The sequence below is a fragment of the Ochotona curzoniae genome, unplaced genomic scaffold (genome assembly GCF_017591425.1).
Source record: "Ochotona curzoniae isolate NIBS_2020 unplaced genomic scaffold, NIBS_Ocur_1.0 scaffold_4506, whole genome shotgun sequence".
NCBI lineage: Eukaryota > Metazoa > Chordata > Mammalia > Lagomorpha > Ochotonidae > Ochotona > Ochotona curzoniae.
The window spans coordinates 37,200,640-37,224,867 of NW_024467119.1; the positions used below are offsets into that span (position 1 = coordinate 37,200,640).

Consider the following 24,228-nt stretch of genomic DNA (forward strand, 5'->3'; position numbering starts at 1 on the left):
CTGATAGTTTACTCTCTCCATATGAGCTCAATGGTTGGAGCTGGGAAGGCAGCAGAGGTATAGCCTATTCCTGGGAGAGACCACATGGTGAGCAAGAAGCAGGAAGATTGGGCTCGATTCACTTGTGCTCGATTTTGTCTTTTGCAGTAACCACCTTAGAAGGGAGCACCTCTAGTTACATAAAGACCTTTAACAGGGCCCACATCCTAAACACTAATTAAGCTTCCAACTCCTTGGTATGAGGAACTTCATGGCTTTGGACTTTCATATGCTGCAGGGTTTGGCATTGTGCTGTGTGTAGTGGGTAAGGTTGTCACTGCCATGTTGCGATTCATATGGGTGTTGATTTACATCCTAACTATTCCACTTATGATCCAGCTTATTAGCCTGGGAATGCAGTGGAAGATGGTCCAAGTGCTTGGGTCCCCGCCACCTATTGTTGTGACCTACATGAAATTTCTGGCTTTAACCAGATTGTTCTGAGAAAGGTAGTTAGTGCCATCATAACTTTTAAATTGCCTATGCTTTAAAGTGTGTGTGTATAGCCACTGTGAAAGTCTGTATGGAGAATACGCAGGCAACTGAAAATTCACCTAACATATGACCCCAGCAATCCCGCTCCTGGGAATATATCCAAAAGAACTGATATGTACACATGAGATCCTGCACCCATGTATTCATTGCAGCACAATCAACAATTGCAAAAACATGGAAACAACCTAAATGCCCATTGAAGGAGGACTGGATAAAGAAACTGTAGTGCCTCTACGCTATGGTATACTACTCAGCTATTAAAAAGATGAAATATTGCCCTTTGCAACTAAATGGTCCCAATTGGAGACCATTATGCTTAGTGAAATGAGCCAGTCTCAAAAGGGCAAATATCATATTTGTTGTAATATAGGACAACCTCCATTGAGAATGCAAAATAAAAATGAAGGTAAACCATCATACACTTGTAACCTCACAAACATAAGATGTAGTGGAGCCAAGAATATCAGGAATCAAAGAAAATTGACAAAGAATCTGTACAACTGAATAAACTTAGACCCCCCAGCGAAGCTTCTAAATATACCTAGACAACAGAATATTAAACTTTCTACCCTTGCCTATGCCGACAGTGTCATGACCCATGTAAGAGCAGTAAGTTGGAGTCAGGACTATACTTGAAAGACTTTCACTACAAAATACAGGGGTTAGTGGAAAGGAGACGTTATAAACGTCCTTTTTAATGTTTTTGCTACATCTCATGGGATCTGATAATTTTGCTTGAATTTCATTTCTTCCAAGTTTTTTTCTACTAATTTATTCATTGACCTGTAGGTCACACAAGTAGCATCACTTTCCTAAGGAAGGTTTTTCATTTTCATTTCTTTAGGGGCATTGGTCATTTAGTAGCATGTTATTTAATTTCATGGTGTTGTAAATTTTTTTATTACTGTTGTTGATTTTGGCTTATGGCTTTTCATCTGAGGGGGAAGTATAGTAGTTATGTAATAGAAACTATCATAACCAGTTGTCAAGATGCAGTACCATATGCATCTCTACTTCCAAACCAACGACAACTCCTAAAGAAAGTGTTAAATATGTCTTGACAATAGAATGCTGGACTCCCTGCCTTTGTACATATGTAAATGTAAATTTACACTTAAATGGCGGAATGATGGACATGTGACTGTTTATGAAGCACTATACTACTGCAGTAATATAGGGGATATCAGCTAGGGGAGGAGACTTGGGGAGCGGGAAGGGGAAATCCCAGAGCCTATGGAACTGCATTGTAAGATAACAATAATAAAATACAGTTAAAAAAAGATTCATTCATTTGTTTGAAAGAGTTAGAGAAAGGGATAGGCACAGACCTTTGATCCACTGGTTCACCCCCAGATGGCTGCATCAGCCAGAACAGGCCAAAGCCAGGGGCGAGGAGCATCATCCAGGTGTCCCATGTGGGTGACAGGGGTTCGATCACTTACTTGGGTCATCTGCATCTGGATTGAAAGTGGAGCAGGTGGGACATAAACAGCACGTGAATGGGTTGCCTGAGTCACAGTGGCGACTTTACCCACTGCACCACAATGCCACATTACCACACAATGTATAAGTGTAAAAAATTGCATATGCATATTCAGAATGCCTCTGGAAGGATCTATAATAAGATTAGCATTGATTGCTTCCAAGAGTGAAATGGGATGTGTCAAAGTAATTCCCCTATCAATGGAATTAAAGCTATGGTATGGTTTTCCGTATTGTAAGAAAATGGAGGAAAGGACTGTGAGGTATTCATCTGTTTACTTTTAGTACCTAATGTATTTGGGATTCATTTTGTTAATTTAGTCACCTTGTATGCAACATTCATAATCCAATAGCTAATGATATTATTCACTGAAAAAGCAAATAGTCTTCTCTCATGTTTGTTCTTTGACGGCTGTTTATATATCAGTCAGTCTAGTCAAAAGACAAACCACACAGTGAAGTTTGTAGGTTTATATCACGTGTTCTGACAGGAAACATGAGGTTTTAGTGTTGGTTGCCCAAGCCCAGATTTCAACAGGGTCACACACCGAGAACCCAATGTTACCTTCCACATGTAGGCATATTGTACCTGGTGAGGAAAACCTTAAAATTATGACGCTGTATATTTAGGGTTGCTGGCAGTCAGTCACAATTATCCAAGAAATATACACACACCTCATCTTTATTCTGGAATTAAACAAATCCCCCCTAGGAAGGTAGAAGCCAGTTCTATAAAAGTAAGCTGAAAGCGAATTTCTGGAAGGAAAGGATTTGTTGTTGTTGTTAGAATCCTAGAATGTCTTCAGGATGGGAAACTCAGGTTTATTATACGTACCAGTTTTTTTTTTGTTGTTGTTGTTTAGAAAGTTCCAACCATGCAGAAATGCCAATATAAGAATTTGTCTCCCCACAAAAAGTCACAGAGAACACTGAATGCCCAGTTATGAAGCAGTAAAAGGGAAATAACTGGGAAAGGTGGCTAGCACACTCTGAAGAGCAGTTAGACAGCCAGAAACATATCCAAGGTGTGTGAGGAACTAACTTTGGAAGGGTAGGTTCTCATTCCAAAATGTTGTTTTAACCTTTGGGTGTGTAGAAGTTCATTTGGTTACCCAGGCCAGACTGGCTCACAGTTCCCTGACATGTAGCAACAACTGTTGGGTGTGTTGGGTTAACAAGCTGAGGTAGGTGTGTGGATACACAGAATTGCAGGTACTATTGAAAGTGAGAACTGGAGAGGCCTCTTCAGGCAGCTGGCATGTGTCTCAAGCCATCTGTCCCGCGAGGCTCCCAGCATGTGCACCAGCAAGCCTGAGGAGCTAGTGAAGGAAGCAGTGACCTGTGCAAGGGTCTGTCCTCGGGCTGTCTGGGTCTAGCTTTGGCAGCGTTGGAAGATGGTGTGAGAAGGCGTGGTGAAAGCCGTGGCTTGCAGGCAGTTGACTCTGGAGAATATCGTGTGGGCTGAGAGGAAGGAGAGCACCTTACCATCTGCTATCTTCTGTTGACAGAGCTTTTATTATGTGCTCTGGCAAAAAAACGAACCCTTAGTGTTCAGGTTTTGCACATTAGGTAGTAAGAGTAGTTAGAGATGAGACATCAATAAGTAGATAACTGACAAAATCATGTTTAACTTTATTTTATGGGCTTACCTCTTTGTGGATGTAAGAAAGGATATAAATGTGATTTTCTGTTTTCCTTATTTTTTATTGCTTTATATTGATCCCCAAACTTAAAAAATATTTATTTTTATTGGAAAGGCAGATTTACAGAGAGAAGGAGAAAGCTCTCTTCCTCCTTGCCACCCTCTGCCCCCACTTACTCCTGAAATAGCCAATATGGCTGAAGATGAGCTGGTTGAAAGCCAGGAGCCAGGAGCTTCTTCTGGGTCTTCCAGGCAGGTGCAGTGTTCCAAAGCTTTGGTCTATCCTCCACTGCTCTCTGAGGCCATAAGCAGGGAGCCAAAAGGGAAGTGAAGCCGCTGGGACACGAACGAGTAACTGACAGATAGAATGCCAGTGCCTACAACTAGAGAACTAGCCAGTTGAGCTGTCATATTGGGCCCCGAAATTTCTTTTTAGATTTTTAATCTTCTGGAAGTATTGCTTAATATTTGCTTATGTTAAACTTCTTTTCATGTTTATTACTACTTATAAATACATCATTTTTCCCTTTTGGGATTTTATTACCTGAAGAAATTTATGCTGCTTAAAAATTTATGAATTTCACTGAATTTTACCTCTTCCATATTATTAGGCTAGTGAGACTATTTTGTACCAATCTTTTTTTTCGTTTTATGACAGTTTTGTAGGCTCTGGGATTTGCCCAACCCCTCCCTGTACCCTCCCCCCATGTTGGATTCCTCCACATTGTTGCAGTAGTTCATATCCAGTCATGATTCCTTCATTGCGAGCATGCACCATGCATAGAGTCCAGCCTCTTATTGTCTAGATGGTTTCAACAGTTTCCTTGGGGAAACCATCTCTGGTCTGAAGGCAGAGCTGGCAGAATGTCATCCACTCCAATGAAAAGCCACAACATAACATGAACAACTGTTTTCTATTTAGCAGCTTATGATATTGAAGCTTGATTTAACTGAACTTGGTGAATTTTAAGATAGTCCAAACAGGCTTATAACTCTAATAAGGCATATATTAACAGTTGAGACACAGAACAGTTTTAGGAGTGTGTAGAGAAATCTTCAATTCCTTGGGAGTAACTAATTTTTGTGTCCTACCTAGTAAGGTAAATGTGAGTCCAGGCTAACCATTTCCTGTTTGGTACTAAGCTTTTCTTGTTGTTCCTTGTCTATCTAATCTAATGGGGAGGGGGTGGGGGAGGCTTCAGAGTGACCCTGATGGTCATTGCAAGAGAGGGTGGGGATCCAAAGTTGGAACTAAATAAGGACCAGAGAAAGCTGTTTTGCCGAGTCCCGAAGGAAGTGTACTGTTCATCTGTTTCTGAGGACCGCTCAGGGCTCCTGGCTGTTGTTCTGGTGATATTAGATCCTTCGAGGAAGGGTCTGGGCTTCTTGCATCCCATGTGTGGGAGGTCCAAAAGGAAGTGGATGACCTCAGAGTTCTCGACCTATGAGAGTACTCCAATTCCCTGTGGTCTCCTTGGCATTTGGGATATAGTCCTTGGTGCCTGTACTGATAGTTCTTAGTGGGGAATCCAGGAGTCTCCAGGGTTGGAATACAAGCCTTCTTCTGTCCTCCTGCTCCACTCCGGGGTCCACCCTTGCTCTGTATTTTGAGCTTCTCTATTTAACGAAAGCCCCATTGATCTAGACCTTATATTTAAACCTTTAGTCCTGTTCTCTATTATTGCAAAGCTTTATAAAAGAGGGTCTTTACTACTTTCCCTACTACTGTATTTGCTGAGTCACATCTCTAAATGTATTCTGGTGAAAAATTCTGCTTTGGAGTTCTCAGTAGGTAATCCTAAACACGTTTCTTTGTTTAACTTGTATGGCAGTAAAAATTCCCCTGGATTCTCAGGATTTCTTCTTTTTGAATTCATATTATCTCTCCCTGTCTGTCTTCTCCCCCTGTCAAGCATATCCCAGAGTCTAGGGCAGAATTCAGAGTCAAAATGGCTTTTACTCTTGTAAATGTAACAGGAGCTTCCAAGGCATTGTTGGCAGACACCTGTCTAGTATCCGGGAGAAGTGGAAGAACACAGCTAAGGCAGTAAGTCCAATATCAGCATGCTAGTCTGAGAGGACAAGTGGAGTTTGAGACCTGAGATACAAATCAGGACTGAAAAGTTGGTAAATACAGAATAGGATAATCTGAATAAGCTATCAAGGTATCATTATGGAACAATCCTTGTGATAGAGTGCTGATGAATGTGAGGTCTTAGATTCACCTGCAGGCACATTGTATAAAGGAAGCAGATATGCTTCAAACAGACTTGTTTGTGTTTAAGAGTTTCTACTTTGTTCTGCATGTAATTATTTTACATGTATGTAAGTGAAACTTGAAAGTGTATGTCTGACTTCCCAGCATCTGTTGGAGCTGCTCCATGTATAGCAGTCATTGCAACAGTTCTTTGACACAGGACCCACAATGTTCCATTGGAAATTCCTGCAATTCTTTATAATTGTTTAACATTTACTATTAAATTTATTTATCTACCTTGAGTGTATGAATTGCCTTGTAACATCCTGAGTTTTGAATACTGATGGGAAAACATCTTGAATCTCTTTGTTTAGGAGCTTGTTGAAGGAACCACCTTTTTTTTTTTTTGTTTTCCTGTCAATTCTGGGACAAAAAAGTTAGTATAGCCTACATCTGACCATGAATCATGTGGTTTATACTACTGTGGAACTGTGATCTTCCTACTGTCTTGTTGAATATTTGAGTTGTGGTAAATGAAGCCTGTGAATATAGAGTAAATTAAAATTATGCCTGCAAAAGCTGATGAAGAGAGAAGAGGAAGTGAGGGGAAACTATACCCATGGAATGCATGAAATTGTTCTCTTTATATGATTGTTTTTTAAGTAAAGAAGGGAAGGTTTTGTGTATTAAATTTAACCTAAGGTAATAAACTGAGTAGGCTGTGCAAGAGTATAGAGCTATTTTCTCATCTGATCTTGGAGACTGGCACAAACATTAGAAAAGAAGGGCTAGTGTGATCAGTATTTGATCAGATAATGAAATGCATAAAAGCACAGTGACTTAAACCCACTCAATAGTTTTGTTAGTGGCTGAATATCTCATCACAGTTAGTTGATGTTTACTCCATGCACATCTACCAATATTTAGAAATGGAAGAATTGTTTTCTCTAATGACATCATTCTAAAACATACTGCATTGAATTTAACAATAAAATCATAGGATCTTTATAAATATAGACAGTTTTACCAAAGGACCCAAAATGAGATATGAACAAAATAAAGTCTGTACAGATAGTGGAAGGGAAAGGTTTTGTTATGAAAAATGCAGGTGATGGAGAAGTTAAAGTAGAGACTTCATGTAATTCTAGTTATAAGTTATTCACCATGGAGTGATTAGATGAGTTTAGAGATCTGGAAGAAGAAAGTCTGGATAGCCAAGAAAACAGACAGTAGTATGAGAGGTAGCCTTCACCAGATAGCAGAACACTAGATAGAGCCAGTATAATTATATCAATATGATATTAGTATAAAAGTAGAGATCTTTGGGTGGAAGAGAGAGGTTAGAAATGTTTTCCTGGATAGGAGACTAGGGTGGTAGTTTGGTGGGGGAAAGGATGGAACTTTAGAACTACTTGCACAATAAAGTAAAGGATCTCAAAGCATGCTCTACATCCGGGACCTGAGGTGGGTGGGAGACTGGGTGGGGCTTCTCCCTCAATATTCACTTTATCTCAAATATATGAAGGAAACAATAGCCCTTGTACCTTTTTACCACAGGGATCATTTTGAGACATACATAAAAATAATTTCCATAAAATTGAAGACTTAAATCCAAAAGAATCATAATGCCAGACATGGGAAACATTTGTTGGGAATCCAAGAAATTTCCTTAGGGCTGAAAACCCAGTTGCCATAAAACAAAACTAGGAAAAAAATGCATAAACCAAACCAGTAGATTAATGATAGATTTGGGAGAAAAACATTAATCATAGATAACAAACGAAACTACACTGACAAATGTTGCTATTACACAATGGGTACAAGATAGGATAATGTATTTGAAGATTAGGCAGAGAATTGAATTAGCATTTTATAGGAAATAAAATTTAAATGACCAACAAATACAAAAAGATGCTGACATTTATAATAGCTAAATAAATGGAAATTAGCAATTATATATCACTCTAGACCCATGAAACTATCAAAAGTGGGGAGCTATATTTTAATAGCCTGGCAGTTGCTAAAAGAATGAGGATACTTCTAAGAGCTGATGGCAAAAAGTGGAACTGAAAGATAATTTTATTTTGTTGTATGGTTTTTGTAAAATTCAAGCATAGTTTTTGTAATAAGCATTTTTCTTTAACTTAAAATATTACTCACATGAAGTGAACAAATTTCACAATATGATTTTAGGAGCGTAGTGATGCTTCCCTCCCCTTTCTTATATTCCCCATCAACCCTGCTGCTTCGTTTTTTTCCCCCTAGGTTTTTACCATAGCATACTTTCAGTTCACTGCTCAACTACAGGCTTAACACTCCATTGAGTAAAGAATTCAACAGCTAGAATGAAGGGGGGAAAAAACAACCCTACTATTTCTCAAGAATGTAGACAAAAGCTACAAGCAATAATCAGTTCTCAAAATATTTATCTTGCTTCTATAGATTATGTTTAAAAAATTACTTGAAAGTCATAATTACAAAGAGATGTTAAAATGGAGAGAGATCCTCTAGCTGCTGGTTCACTCCCCACATGGTGGCTTTGGCCATGGCTGGGCCATCTGAAATCAGGAGCCAGGAGCTTCTTGTGGTTTTCCCATGTGAGTGCAGGAGCCATGGGACTTAGGACATCCTTTGCTGCTTTCCCAGACTGTGAGTGGGGACCTGGATTGGAAGTGGAGCCGCTGGAACATGAACCAGTGCTCATAGAGGATGCTAATGCTAAAGGTAGGGGATTAGTTTTGTTGCACTACTGTGCTAACCCCAGATTACACATCTTGTACTCTTTGTATTAGTTACCACAGAGGGGGGGAGCTTTATGATATTTGTCCTTTTGGGACTGACTGCTTTCACTAAGCCTAATGGTTTTGAACTGTACCCATTCTGTTGCAAAAGACAGGATTTCATTCTTTCTTAAAGCTGAGTAGTATTCCATAGTGTGCACACATACCACATTTTCATTTTCTAGTCATCCTTTGTCAGACACCTGGATTGATTCTACATCTCATCTATTGTGAACTGAGCAGCAATGAGCTAGGGTATACAAATAACGCTCTTGTATGCTTATTTCATTTTTTAAAAATAAATTCTCAGGAATGGGATGATGGTCATTACGGTAGATTAATTTTCAGGTTTCTGAGGACTTTCCAGTCTGTCTGTCATATGATTGTACTAGTTCACATTCTCACCAATTGGATTTTTTCCCCTACTTGTGTACTTCCCCCGACTTCCTCACCAGCATTTATTGTTTTCTCATTTCTGTATGATAGCCATTCTGACTGGGGTGAAATGAAACCTCACTGTGGTTTTGATTTACATTTTCCTGATGGCTAGTGATATTGAGTGTCTTCATGTGTCTGTTGGACATTTGTATTTCATCCTTTGAAAATCACCCATTCATGCTGTATGCTTGCCTAACTGAATTGCTTGATTTGCTCTTGAGCTTCTTGAGCTCTTCATAAATGCTAATTATTTATCCTCTATCAGTTGGATAATTTGCAAATATTTTCTCCCATTCTGTTGACTGCTTCCTATTTGAGCTTCATTTGCAGTGAATGGATTACTTATGTTGATATAATCCCATTTGTTTACTTTTACTTTAATTGCTGGTGGTTCTGCAGTCTTTTACAAGACATCTTTGCCAGTGCCTATGTCTTGAGGAGTTTTCTCTATGGTTTTTCCAGTAATTTGATGATATTGGGTTGTAGATTTAGATCTTGGATCCATGTAGAGTCAAGTTTTGCATAATGTGCAAAGTAGAGGTCTTGTTTCATACTTCTGCACACAGAGATCCAGTTTCCCAGCTTGCATCTCAGGCCAGCAGGAGGGTAGAGGTGTATGTGTGTGTATTATTCAGTCCCAGATGACTGCTTCATCTCTTTCCCCCAACCCCCGCAGTCTCATGTCAGTGGGGAACTCCCAAATTTGAGGAATTGCATTCATTGCACAGAGCCAGGCGAGCCTTGGAGCAGAGCTAGGCATACACCCTACAGCCACTGCTTCCACAGGAGCTTTGCTGATTTTAGAGTGGTTTTCTAGTCCAACTGACCTACACCACCCACCCCCTTCCCAAGATGGTGCCTTCTCCCCACTGGTCCAGGCACTTTATAGGGAAATGAAGAAGAGCCTTGTGCGCCTCCCCCAGATTGCTGTGGTGGAACTCTCTCCCCCTGCTCTGGTTCCAGCTGAACCCAGAGTCGGCGTAATCTCTCCAAGATTCTGTGTTGGGCAGTGTCACCGGTAAGTCTGGCTGCTGTGGTGTGTGTATCCTCCATTTCCCATTCCTGGAACATACCCACTGCTGTGGAACAGTGCTGCCCACTCTACTCCACGGTGTGTCTGGCTTTGCAGAAGCTTCACTGTCATAGTCTACCCACCCACACTGGCAGTACGCTCCCTCTGCTTCCTTTCACTAGCCCTTTCCACTCAAAATCAGTGGGTCTTGACACTGTTCAGCCAGTTGTCTTGGTCCCCCTCAGTTTTCATTAGTGTTTGCAAGATCTCTTGTGGGTACCAAAAATAAACTCACCTTTTAATTCCATTTTCCACAAACTGTGAAGTTCCCTGCCATTCTTAACACCCTGCTGAAGGAAAAATGAAATCTTTCAGTCATTTTGCAAGATAATCAGGCAATGTCAGTTGAAATTAAGTCCTCAAAGTGCTATGGACATCTACATACACATTTATTGCACTGTTATCAATGGCCAAAGTGAAATAAAACAAGATAGTGAAGATCAGTGCATGCAGGGATAATTAACTTGGGCTCCAACCATGCCCTATTGGGACACTTCAGAAGATTAATGGAGAATGCATTTAAAAGGTAAAATTTGTTGGTGTGAAATCCATGCGTTTTATATAAGCTTAACTTTGTGCCACAATGCTCACCCCTCTACAAACTTCTTGAGGCACTCTCTGAAGCATGGCTGTTATTTAAAAGAATGACTTACAACTATCCAGACTGACTTGTAATAATTTTAAGGGTTTTATGGACTAAGAAAAATGTAGATAAGTATTATGCAGAAAACAATTCCAATTCAGTTAATAAAGGTCCTAACCTTTTTGGCATATTTGTATGTAATTATGTGAGGGACAAATATGAAGTCTTTAAAAATACTGTTTTATTGGGACTCTACTATTGTTACAATGTGGGGGAATACAGTGGGCTAAGTGGGACAGGGAGAGTGGAAGGGGAAACCCCTGTGCCTAAGGAACTTTATCATGAAAAATTAAAATTATAAAGAAAAATACTGTTTCATTGACATGGAAAAAGATTAAACAAAAAATCAGATATCTTAAGTTATACATTTTAATGATACTTTATTTGAATGTATTAAATAACCATGAAAAAAGAAAACTGAATACAATCTGTATTCAGCACTGTCATTTTTTGAATGTCTGTTTACGTGCATGACCAAATGATGGGTGTGATGAGTGTGCAGTGGTGACAGTAACAACTATTGTATCAGCAGTCATCAGCCTTGGTTGATTGCTTCCTGTGTGCTGGTAGTTCCTGTTTAATGTATCTCCTCATTTAATTCTCATTGTAGGTTAAAGAGATAGATTATTTTTTATCTATGGTATGAAGAAAAAAAAGAAAACCTTCTTAAATGTAAATTCTGGCTCACATTTAATTCATTTAAGTGCAAATGGAATTGCTCCAGGTGTGCATTGTTCATCTTTAGCATATACTACCCTTTCTCTCCTGGAGTTGAGTAGTTTCGGTAAAACCTTTGTGCAATTGTTCATATAGAGAATAGTGAAATGAATACTGTGGCTGAGATATGAACAAAATATGGAAACTTGTCAAAGGAAGAAGTTGATCTTACGCCAGAGAACAGGAAGACTCACTTAAGAAGTGTTACGTTAATTGACTTTGTAGAGTAAGTGAATTTTTTGAGTGGTAAATGCACTGTCATTGTAGACAAGAAGAATTTAATTCACGTAAATGTAGAAATGGAGGCATGCCTGGGAAGAAGCCAGTAATCTAAGTGACTGACAAACATGATGTTGTATGGTAAAGTAATGAGAAGTCAAAGCATAAAATTGAGGTTCTTGCTTTTCGTGTCACTTATTTTGGACTTGAGGCAAGAAGCCACTGGAGAATTTTAAAAGACTAGTAATATATTCTGGAAAGAGCACATTTCTGAGGACTTGCCTGGATGAGTAGAAGTTGGGAAGGTGGGCTCAGATTACTTAAGACTCCAAAAACATTATTCATGTACTAATTCTAGCATGAAGAAGAAAATTAGGCAATTTAAATTTATTTTTAAATCAGGGAGGAGGCAGTAACTAGATGTGACTTCAAATCTTCTATTGGCCTTTGAGTTCTCTCTTAGCTGAAATTCATTATTATGCAGAAACAAAATGTGTTTTTCCTTTCATGTCATATAGCTTAAGGGAATATGAAATAGGTTAATTTGTTTGGAGACCTTGATTTTCAGATTGGCTTAGGATCAGCTCTGTAAACATATATTAAACAAAATAAGGGACCAAGTCGGTAAGTGTTATAAATTTCAAAATATTATAATTGTTAATTGTAGTAGTTTCCACGTGTTATACTAACAATTATTATGATCTTACTAGATATATTTTTTAAATGGCATCATTTTCTCAGAGAGTAAACCATTGATGTAAGAGACACCTAACATTCAGGAGAGATTGCTATTATTTCTAACTCTCAACCAACTGCCTCATATTTCTTAATGCTGTTCATTTCGAGATGAGTTTCAAATTCTTCCTTCCATGCGTTGACTCCATTGTAGGTGCTTAAAAGAACCAATTAGTACAGAAACTGTTTTTCTTTTATATTTGATGTGTGTAAAAATCATGTGAAGAGACCATTGGTACTAATTTTGTGAAAATTATATTAGCTTCAAGAATAAGATATTCTTAGACTAATCCCTTTTATCTAAAATATTACTGCTGTTACTGAGCAACTGTAGATTTAGGGGGAAAACTGAATGACATTTGAAGGAGGATAAAAAAGGCTTGAACTTTTATGAGCTTGGTTGGCAGTGTCATGAACTTTTATGAGCTTGGTTGGCAGTGTCATGCACTGTGGGTTTTACTGTCAGTAATGGTATAGTTTTCCCAAGATGATAAACACACCCACCCATCTATCTAAGAAAAGCTGATTTTTAGAATTTTTTAGAATTTTTTCAATAATCTGATGGCAAAAATGCTTGTAAGATGGTTCTGAAGAGCCAGTCTCAATGTTAGAAAGGATCATGTTAGGCTAATACATCTTGAAATAATCTGTCATTTATAGTAGCATATTTTTTAGTGTATCTTCCTTGAAATTTTATCCAGAAATATAAGCTTTATTTTCTACTTCACCTGACATAAAATACTTCAAATTTTTAATGAGTTCACTCTACACAAGTAACTGAGAGGGTAGGTGTATGGATGGATGAGTGAACAGATAGACAGGTGCTTGAAACAAATGAAGGCATCAACACTCACATCAAAAGTTATGGGACATAATCAAGGCCGTGTTAAGAGGAAAGTACATTTCAGTCAATGCTTATGTTAAGAAACTAGAAAAGCACCAAGTAAATCAGCTAACTTTACAGTTAAGGGAAGTAGAAAAACGGTAAAGAAACAGTGGTACATGTACTCTATGGAATATTACTTAGTAATTAAAAGAATGAAATTATGCCATTTGCAGCTAGATAGTCCCAACATTATGCTCAGGGAAATAAATCAATCCCAAAAGGATAAATACCATGTATTCTCTCTAATATAAGGAAACCATGATGCAAATTTAGCTTTCGTGTTTTCTTTTAATCACCCACGCATTGTTTATTCAGTGGCATTTTTTTTTTTTTTTACTCCATGGTGCTGTATTTTTGTTGTTAACTTTATACCTGTTGTTGCCCTTATTTCGTGGCTTTTCATTTAAGGGAATGTATAGTGATGGAGTACTAGAGACTACCATAGCCAAAAGTGAAGATACATTACAAAATACATCCTTACTTCCAAATCAAAGATAGATTCCCAATAATAACTGTTGGACATATCTAGACAGTGGGATGATGGACTGTCTAACATTGTCTGTACCATCAGTGTCGGGATACTCTTACGTCACAGACTGATGGAATTTTAACTCCTGTGAAGGACTGTACTGTTTCAACAGCATGGGGAGAAACACCCTGGGTGTGGGAATTTGAGGTGGGGAAATCCCATACTACGGAATTGTACCATAAATTTCAAAATTCAAAATAAATTAAAAAAAAATTCATTGATTTATCACGATTAGAGAGACACACAGAGATTTTCTACCCACTTGCTCACTCTCTAGAGCTCTACAACAGCCTTCACTGCACTGCTCCAAAGCAGGAGCCAGTAATTCCTTCCAGATCTCCCACTTAGGTGGCAGGACTTCAAGGCATCATCTGTGGGTTCTCTAAGTGCCTTAGCAAGAACCTCGGTCAGGTACTCCAAAATGCAATATGGGCCTTAAACTATTGTATGACAACAGCCACCCCTGACTGAAATTGTTAACTCTTACCACTGCTTGAGAAGATCAAATCCGAAGTATTAAACATCGTTGTATTTTAATGTAGCAGTTGGAAATTATTTCAGATTTCACATGGCAGTTAATGTTTAAGGAACTATCACCTACTAAGTTTTGGTAAACTATTAAGGAATGTTCAGGTAGCTAGGGCCATAGCCTAACGTGTAATGCTGTGCCTGCAGTGTCGACATCCCATATGGGCAGAGTTGGAGAGACAAAGATAAATAGATTTTTCCATTCACCGGTTCACTCTCCATATGAAGTTCGACAGCTGGGGATTGGTTGGCCAGGAAGTCAGGATCACCATCAAAGTCTCTCATATGGGTGACAGGGTCCCACACACTTAGGGAATCTATGGTTGCTTTTCTAGGCACATTAGTAGGAAGCTGCATCAGAAGTAGAGCAGCCAGGATAGAAATCAGTGCCCTTATAGAATGTCAGCATCTCAGGAAGTGACAATCCTCTATACCACAATGCTGGGCCTGAGATTTGTTTATTATTTGAAAGGCTAAATGACAGAGACAAAAAAAAAAAAATCTTTCCTTTGCTGATTCACTCCATAAATTGCTGCCACAGACTGGAAAGGGACAGGAAGTCCGAGTCTCCCATGTGGGCAGCAGGAGCCCAAGTACTGGGGTTATGATCCATTGCCTTCCTAGGTACATTTTTGTAGAGGTAAATTGGAAGCAGGGCAACTTGGATCTAAAAAGCACTTCAAAATGAGATGCTGGTGTCGCCGGTGGGGGCTGAAGCAGCTGTTATGAAGTATTAGGCAGCACAATTCATGTCTTGTGCAGTTATATTATTTTGAGGCTTCTCCAAAATTTCTCTTTCATTTTACATTTTTAAAATACAAGAAAGGGCCAAAAATCAAGTTTTTGGAAATTTAGTTTTTCTCAACTGTAGTTGATAACTGATTTTGGTTTTCAAGTTGGATAAAATATAAGAACACAGAAAAGAATGTTCTATGATAATCGACGGACTTTTTGTTTTACACGTAAAAACCAAATGCTTCATACTTCAGTGGATAAAACTTTATTTCAAATAATTTGTAATAGTACAGCCCAGTGGCAGTTTGGAGTGCATGTGCGGGGTAATTCACTGTAGTGGGAACTTTCTGTGTATTAGTAATAACTGTTTATACTTTAATGAGGTAAAAAATGACAGTGATAAACTGGGTTGCATTTCTGATTTTTTGTTTCCCTTTTAAGCAGATAATCTCAGTGATACCTTAAAGAAGCTGAAGATAACAGCTGTTGACAAGACCGAGGATAGTTTAGAAGGATGCTTGGATTGTCTTCTTCAAGCCCTGGCACAAAATAGTAAGTTCTATTACATTTCCTCAGAGCAAATGAAAACAAATCAGCAGTCATTCCAAAATTGGTATGTAGCTAAACACATAGCTTGTTTCGACATAACTTGAATGTTTTTGAATCCTATCCCTGAATGCTGAGATTGTTTTACAAGTTCTACTCTCCCACCCCCCTCCTTCCCACCACCAAAATCTACTCAAAGCCAAGTAGATAGGCAAAGAAAGGAGGAATTGATTGGTGGCGATGATGTTAAGACAGCCTCAGAGAGGCCATTATTTCCTTTCTACAGACAAGCATTATAATTGTTTATTTCGGCACACCTACCTTTGTGCTTTAGGAAAGTGTTTGTGGAATGAGTGGCTGAGAGAGCGAGAAGTGATGGAAGGATTAACCTAAAACACTTCTACCCTTGAGGTCTTATAGTTGCCACTTAAAGTAATTTTACTTTAAAACAATGTGTATATGCATCAATTAAATTGGAAAAATAATCAACAGCCAAGTGAAAATCCCTTGAAAATTGAGACAACTTTGGTCTGTGGCAAATACTAGAGATAGGAATTACGGAATTCTTCATTTTCTACCACATTGTGTTATTGCATTTAATTTGTACTACTTTTCATTCACTAATCTTTGTGAAACAGTGAATAAGTATAGAATGATTTTCATTTCTTGCCTGATTTCTGCTTGTGCTGTACTTGTCTTCAATTATGTCATTATCTTAGCCTGAGGCTAATTATGTAGCTGACAGAGAATTCAGTGGAAAATACAGATTGTTAGAGTTTTGATTTCAAGCACTCTGAGATGCATGCTATTGTTTTGCTTTTTATTTTTTTAATATACTGTGATTAGAAAAAGTAATTTAACATAGTACTTTTGAACAAAAAAGAACATATTAAAGGTAGCTTTAAAAAGCCTTTGCTTTTGCAATTGTAATGTCATCAAGCGATTTAACCTTTGTGATAAGAGAAGATTGAAAAAAGTTTAGTGTAAGCATTTGGACCATGCTTAAGATGGTAAAGTGAAAGAGTTTCTCGAGTCTGTAGTGTCCTTTAGAGTTGTAATGAATTTCCTGAAACTTAAAATTCAGTTCTCCAATGCTTTCATTCAGTGGTTAGGTTTGAGAAGTGACTATTTTATTGAGGGAAAGAAATATAATACATTTTGGTGCTCAGTGAAAATTCTGGATAGCACTATTCTAGAACCTAAAAAGAACTAAGTGTTGATGTAATTATTTACACTTATAGGCAACTTCATGTCATAACCTAAGAAGATACTTTTTTTATACTCTCATTTCTAATGGCTAGTTCTTTTCCCTTTGCATTAACAAACAGGGAAATATTATAAAGGAACCATTTGCTTTAGAAACTGAAGGACACACGTCTTTAGTCAAATGTAGATGAATGCTCTGTTCGTGGGAAGATTAGAGATAGGGATATGAAGAATGGGAGATGAGAAATAAAGAAACAAGGAAGCCACAGTCTGTAGAACAAATTCAAGAAAGGATAAGTATGTAATTGTTGGATTAATGCTCAAATTCATTTTGGGCTTATTCATTGAAACCTCTTTGTTGAACATGATTCTGAAATTCTGTATCACAAAATATAACCAAAAGATGTTTACAGCAGCAAAATCTTTGATGGCATCCCAGGAGGGGAATAAAAGCAATGTCTTCTTAATAATCTGTACACAGTTTTGTAAATGTTCCTGTGTCTAGCACTACTGGTGTGAAAGAACTTGCCTCAGAAGAATTTATGCAGACGTTCAGTTTTTGAGTTGTATCTATTATCTATCATTAGAGTGCCTGTTGTGTATTAACATTGAGCTGCAAACTGTATTTACTTTCCAGTCTTTCTTTACTCCACAAGGTTGGTTTATTATAAAGGACAGAAAACAGAGTAGCTAAGATTATTCACATTGATAAGTCACAATAAAGAGTTTGGAATTGAATTCTTAGTTAACAACATCAGAAAAATTATACTTTGAAGTGGGTTTTGTTGCTGGATTTAGACAATGTGAAATTATTCAAAGAAGCTAAGTATTAATATGTTACTTTAATTTTTACTTTGTCTTTAAAACAATTCCAAGTATTTATCAGTAACTAGTAGAATGATCCTTTTTTCCTTTGAATTTCCTTGGTATGCTTATCATATAGGTATTTATTAATACAATTTAAAAAATCTGCTTTGAAACCATAAAAGGCAGTGTGTATTATTTTCTAGACTGTTTATTTTATGCATTCTTACTTGTATAAGTAGTTGACCCATTGCCACTTCAGTCCTCTTTAAGACACCATTTAACTAAAGAGGCTACCTGTGTGCATTTTTTTTACAGACCTTTTAATTTCATAATTCTTCCTTGGTATCAAACGTTTTGCCAAAAATTTCACTGTGTGCACCAAAATTGCACCTGGTCAAAAAAATAAAATAGAGTTCTCCATTTTGTACAGATTCAAGATGGCAGTATGTATGACAGAAATTTAAACCTAAAATTTACTTTATAGTCCTCTAACTTGTTATTGGAATGGATATTTTTTAAAAGAACTATGTTTTTGAAACATCTGCACTATGTGAATTTAGTCCATTTTAATTGTATATAAGTGTTCACATTATGAAAATTTTACTGTGACATAGTACTTGAGTGGTTTCCTTCCTTTTTTTCTGTAACATTAAGCATGGTGTCTGTGCCAATTTTAAATGAAAGACTTCAGAAGGTTTGAATATGTAGAAGATTTTATGGAAACATTTTGTCTAATTTATATAAATCTCTGATCTGAATTAATAAGAGGCATTGATTTACTTGTGTAAATACTAAAGATCTCAGTTTCTAAAGTGTTTTTGGTAAATATAGGAAGACTACCAGCCAAGAAATCAGCCACTGTTTATTCTAGTCTCTTTTGATTGACATTATAATTAGATGGTTCTCAGTAAATGCTTGTTGAATTATAGTGTGGCTACTCTATTTCATGCTTGTTTGGAAATTTAAAACAATAAGCCACTTTTTTCATCCCTCAACATTAAGATAATAATTGCCCTTAGCTTGATATCAGAATCACCTTAGAAGGCAAACTGCTAGCTAGGATGAAAGGTAAGAAAAAAGTTGCCATTTTTGTCATTATGAAAGTTCTATTAATTCTCCCAGATCTTTCTGTCTGCCTCTCCTTTCTGTATATCTAACTTTCCAATTAAAAAAAAAAGTTGTATTAATTCTCCCCAGTCCTGGGCAGCTGCCTGAGTATCTAGACAAGTGTTGTAACTGGGAGAAGAGTAGCCTGTAGCTGGAGGGCATTCTGGCACTAGTTAAGGCAAAATTTATGTTAACTATACCAGGATGCCAGCAGTTGCTTACTTCTATTTTTTTTTTTAAGATTTATTTATTTTTACTGTAAAGTCAGATGCACGGAGAGGAGGAGAGACAGAGAGGAAGATCTTCTGTCTGATGACCCACTCCCCAAGTGACCGCAATGGCCGTTGTTGCACCTATCTGAAGCCAGGAGCCAGGAACCTACTCCAGGTCTCCCACATGGGTGCAGAGTACCAAGTCTTTGGGCCATCCTCAGCTGCTTTCCTAGGCCACAGGCAGGGAGCTGGATGGGAAGTAGAGCTGCTGGGATTAGAACCAGGGCCCATATGGGATTCTGACACATTTGAGGAGAGGACTTTAGCTGCTAGGCTACCACACCAGGCCCTGCTTACTCCTTTTTTAAAAAAGAAATTTTTTTATTTTTTATTCTTAAGATATATGGGGATGACAGGGAACACTGGGCCAGGATATGGTACCCTGGCCCCCAGGGCAAGGGGCGGGGCTGCAGATTGCCCAGGGAAGGGGATATGGAACATATTGGAGTGGAAACAGGTGAGGGCACGTTTGACAGGGGAGTAATGACTTCTAGGGGCTTCCACAGAGCAAGCTACAGCACTTGCAGATAAACGAGAGAGCTGAGACAGAGTGTCACTGCCCAGCAGCGACACTAACAATGAGGCATACTCTTGAGGGTCTGGGAAAAGCTGGAACCCTTATTGCCAAAAGTGGCTGCATTTATACCCTTCTCTCCACTGCCTTTTCTCCATTCTTGTCCCCGTATGTCGGTCTTACTGCTTCTGTACCACTTTTGTTCCCCTCTTTGCCACTTTTCCACCCAAAGATCTTAGCCCCTCTTCCCCTCTCTGCTGCCCTGTTCTTCCCATTCCCTCTGTCGTTCTTCTCTCCCTCTTTCTCCTCGTCGTTCCCCCCTTAGTTTTTACTGGCTGCTTTTATACCATTCTCCACCAATCACTTCTCCCCATGGGTCCATTGGCATTACCTGATAGGCCAGTAGCAATGACAAAATCACAGCGAGGGCATCAGCCTGTCCCTGTGACTTCCTGTTTACCTGCTGGCGAGATGCACCCCACCTCCTGGCCCTGGGCCAGCTGCCATTGTGTCACTGCCTTTCCTATTCCGGCTTTCCTGTTCTGGGGAGCGGCTTCAGCACTCCGCTCCCCACAACAGAGTGGTTAGGGGAGCAAACCAGAGGTCATGTCTGGGTCAGGCCAAGGCATTTGCCTAAGCGGGAGACTTGGGCTGGGCTGAATGGTATTGCCCACTTCCCTCGGGTGCACACAAAGTTGGGGCTGGAGGGCATGGCTGGCTGGGCTGGTCCACAGTACCCGCTCATGAATATCAGAGAAGGGGAGGGCCACATCAGGCCAGGCATAGCACCCACCAGACCTGGACCTTGGTGTAGATTCTGTAAGAGACTTATGGGCAGATCTCTGTGGGACTGCTGCACCCGCTGTTCCACAGGAATGATGACAGGTGGATCACAGAACTCAACAGGAGCCCATCTGACACTTGCAGCAAATGGGCTGGGAACAGGCTGGGTAGGAGCAGGCTGCAATACCCACTGACACATGCAGAGGCTGGAACCGAGAGTAGATCATTGCCAAACAAGGCACACTTAACTAATATCCAGTACGGGAAGCAAGCCTGGTAGGGGAACTTAGGAAACTCCCCTGCTAAGCCACTGCTCCTGCTGGGGAGCACAGGAGCCACATTTGGGGGCAGACCAGACCAGGCAGAGCTGCAGTATTCATCAGAATTTTGTATAAGTTGGGCCGGGGTACCCCAGCACCCACTGGCACATATGAGATCCAGGATAGGGTGTGGGCTGTACCTAGCTGGGCTGGACCAGGCTGCAGAGCCCTCCAGTGAGTGCTGAGATTGCAGTTGGGCCATACCAGGCTGGGTCAAAGCACCTGCCAGCATTCACAAGACCCCGCGACTGGGATTGGACCTAGTAGGGAAACTGGGGACGCCTCTGCTGGGCTTCAGCTCCCACTGTTGAGTGGGATAGTCAGGGCTGTGGGTGACCAGGCTGGGCAAGGCTGTAGCATCCATCAGCATGTATGTGGCCTGAGTCTGGGATCAGGCCAAACTGGGCTAGGCTCCATCACTTGCTGTTATCCCAAGAGCCAGAATGAATATAGGACAGGCCAAGCTAGGCCATGGCAGCTGCCATGTCACCTGAAAGCCAGGTCTTGGAGTTGGTCAGGCTGGGCTAGGCTGTAGCACCCCATCTGTGACAGTGAGAATGGGTGCAGCTAGACTAGGCTGCAGTACCTGTTGGTGAGTGCCAGGACTGGGGATTGTCCATGTTAGTCTGGACAGCAATACCTGCTGGCAATATCCATTGCTGTAAGTAGGACTCATAGGGGAATTAGGCCACAGCTCCTACTACTGAGCACAAGAGCCAGGGCTAGGGGCAGGCTAGATCAGGCTGAGCTGCAGCACTTGACAAGCATACCTGTGGGTGGGTCTGGGAGAGAGATGAGCTGGGTTAGTCTTCAGCGCACTGACATGAATGAGAGCAAGGATGGGGTGCAGGACAGACTTGGTTGGCTTGTAACACTTGGCACTTTACATGAGGGCTTAGGCTGGGAGTGGGCAGGCCAGTTTAGGCTGCACAATCTGTGACAATAGCTGAACTGAATGTGGTCCAGGCTGCAGCACTCCCTGATTAAGAGTCAGAGCTGGGAGTGGCCCTAATAGGGGAACCTGTAGGACTCCCCTGATGGACCACTGCTTCCAAGGGTAAGCAAGAGGCTGGAACTGGCAGCAGATCAGGCTGGAGTAGGCTGCTGCACCTACTGATGCACATAAGAGCCAGAATGGATGTGGGCCATCTGGGCTAGGCCTAGTAGTAGCTGGCAAGTGCCAGGACTCGATGCAAGTCATGCAAGGCTTAACCACTGGACCTTCAGCAGGTGCAAGATCCAAGGCTGGGAGCATGCATGGTAGGAGAACTGTGGGTACTCCCCTGCTAGATTGTACCTACCACTGTTGAGCATGAGAATCAGGTCTGGGATATGACATGCTAGATAATGCAGTGGCACCTTTTGGAATACATGAAGGCTGGGTCTGGAGGGTAGGGTGGGCTGAGCTAAGCTACAGCACCCATAGGTGTGCATGAGAGCTGAGTGGGATATTGGACAGGCCAGGCTAGGCCACAGCAGAGGCTGACACGCACAAAAATTGGGGTTGGGGGCTGGTCTGATGGAGGTTATTGGGGGTCACCCTGACTAGGCTGTGGCACCCATTAGTATGCATGAGGGTTGGGCCTGATACGGGCTGACTGGGTTGGGCCGCAGCACCTGATGGTTTGCGTGAGGTGTGGGGCTGGGGTGGAACTGAGCAGGCAGCTGCATTCACCAGCACGTGAGTTGGTTGGTACAGGTGACAGACAGCACCTGACCCTGCACTGCTTGGCACACACGGGAGTCCCCAGCTAGATGGCTGGACTCAAACCCCAGCCACAGGGAAAGATCACAATATATGTAGTGCGGCCTTAGAGTGCATGTATTGACACTGTGCTGCCTCAATTGCTGATGCCCATGCAGTGGGACAGCATGTCCAGATACATACTGGGGGGCATTACAGCCAGCTCATCTAGGCTAGCAAGGGACATTGAAAGATTTTCTCAATCCTGGTGCAATGAAATTGATGATAATCAGAAACACTGAAGTAACTCCCTCAGAATGCTCTCTCTACTCAGGGTGGATGCCTCAAGAAAGGCATCGTGAAATGGTTGTCCTCCATCCCCAGGTGCTGATTTAGTTTGACAGCAAAGAGCAACCTGCGCCTACTCCTCTAGGCACACAGGATGAAAAAAAGAAGCGGAAACATTTGTCCCTCCCACCTTTCCCCCACTTGACCCTCTCCACCCTAATCAGAAACCCAGATGGGCATGCATCCCTCAGTTATGTAAGCAATATTAAAAAGAAAATTTTAAAAAATTAAGTTCTGTTAATTCTATCCATTACAAAATGCAATAAGCTACTATTTTGAGAGAATTGCAAATACAGTGCATTAATATTCCCAGCAGCTTTAAACTCTTCTGAAGAATTACTCTCTTCCTCTACCTCATTGTTGTATTTTGTTTTTGCACTCCAAAATTTGATATGTTGCTTGCCTGTTAGAAATTCTTACAAGAATTACATAATGATTTTTTGCAAATAACTGAGACAACACGTAAACTTGTCTTCCAAGAAGAAAGCATTTAGTATCTAGTTCCACATGACTAAGCTCATTTCATTTCCTCTTCATGGTTTGTGTTTTATTTTTTATTGATTTTTGGTTCTATACTAGGCTACGATCCTAAGCATATCAAATTACTGCTCCAGCTGCTGATCGGGACCTTTCTGTTGTCAGTTGCTTTCAGTCTGGTTTTAGATTGTATTCTCAGTGTTAGGGAACTTTTATTCCATCAAGGCCATTTGTTGTATACTTATCATTTGCAGGCCATATACAATATATCAACTTTAAAAATTAGCTGCCTGTTGATTTACAAAATTTCATGTACTATCTGTGGTAACCACAACATGGGCAGGCCAAATGGTTTCACTGGCCTGTGGGTCAGACATCCCTCTTCCCTGCGTGTCTTCAAATACACTTAGCATTAAGTAGCCAAGTTATTTCTTAACTAAGGAACTTTGAAATGTGTTAATTTTTAGCTATGCTAAAGCTCGTTGAGCATAGGGTATTGCTGTTTTTGTACAAATGGAAATGTATTATTTTACTATGATATTTCATAGTAATACCTCAGGTGGATGTTGTCAAATGTATAACCGAGGTGGTATTTTATAGTGCTTCTTTAAAGAATTTAGCTTAAAGATAACATTTGAAGACCATGTAAGACTCTGAGCCACACCAAATGTTTCAACTAAATGACCAGTTTGACAGTTCCTGATAACTCAAGACTTCTGGGCTGTCAGAGCCTGGTGGTGACTAAAATCTAATCTTTGCAGTTATTCTCAGTTCATACTAATCAACAAAGTCATCAGATAAAACCAACTAACCATAACTTGTGCCTTTGATAAAACTGGGAAACAGATTTCATTTTATTAAAGAGAGAAATAAATATTCAAATCTAGCTGCTCAGTTTGGTAGATTTCTGTCAAGACTGCAGAACCTACATGAAAAGGAGATTGGAGAACTAGGAACTCAACGATCATAGTAAACAGTGACATTGTCTTCAGAAAAAGAAATTCCTTCTCTAGCGGGACAATATTAA

General features: G+C 40.0%; 1 protein-coding gene across 6 annotated transcripts in view; it reads left to right on the top strand.

Moving 5' to 3' along the window:
• RAP1GDS1 (Rap1 GTPase-GDP dissociation stimulator 1) overlaps positions 1-24,228 on the top strand; it is a 131,222-nt gene that overhangs the window by 17,193 nt on the left and 89,801 nt on the right. For 4 of the 6 annotated variants that reach the window (XM_040966997.1, XM_040966993.1, XM_040966991.1 and 1 more), the window contains exon 2: positions 15,579-15,689. In XM_040966997.1, the coding sequence (XP_040822931.1) occupies positions 15,579-15,689 (111 nt within the window). The remainder of the gene's footprint in view (positions 1-15,578; positions 15,690-24,228) is intronic. The other 2 variants (XM_040966992.1, XM_040966996.1) reach the window with 1 other exon arrangement.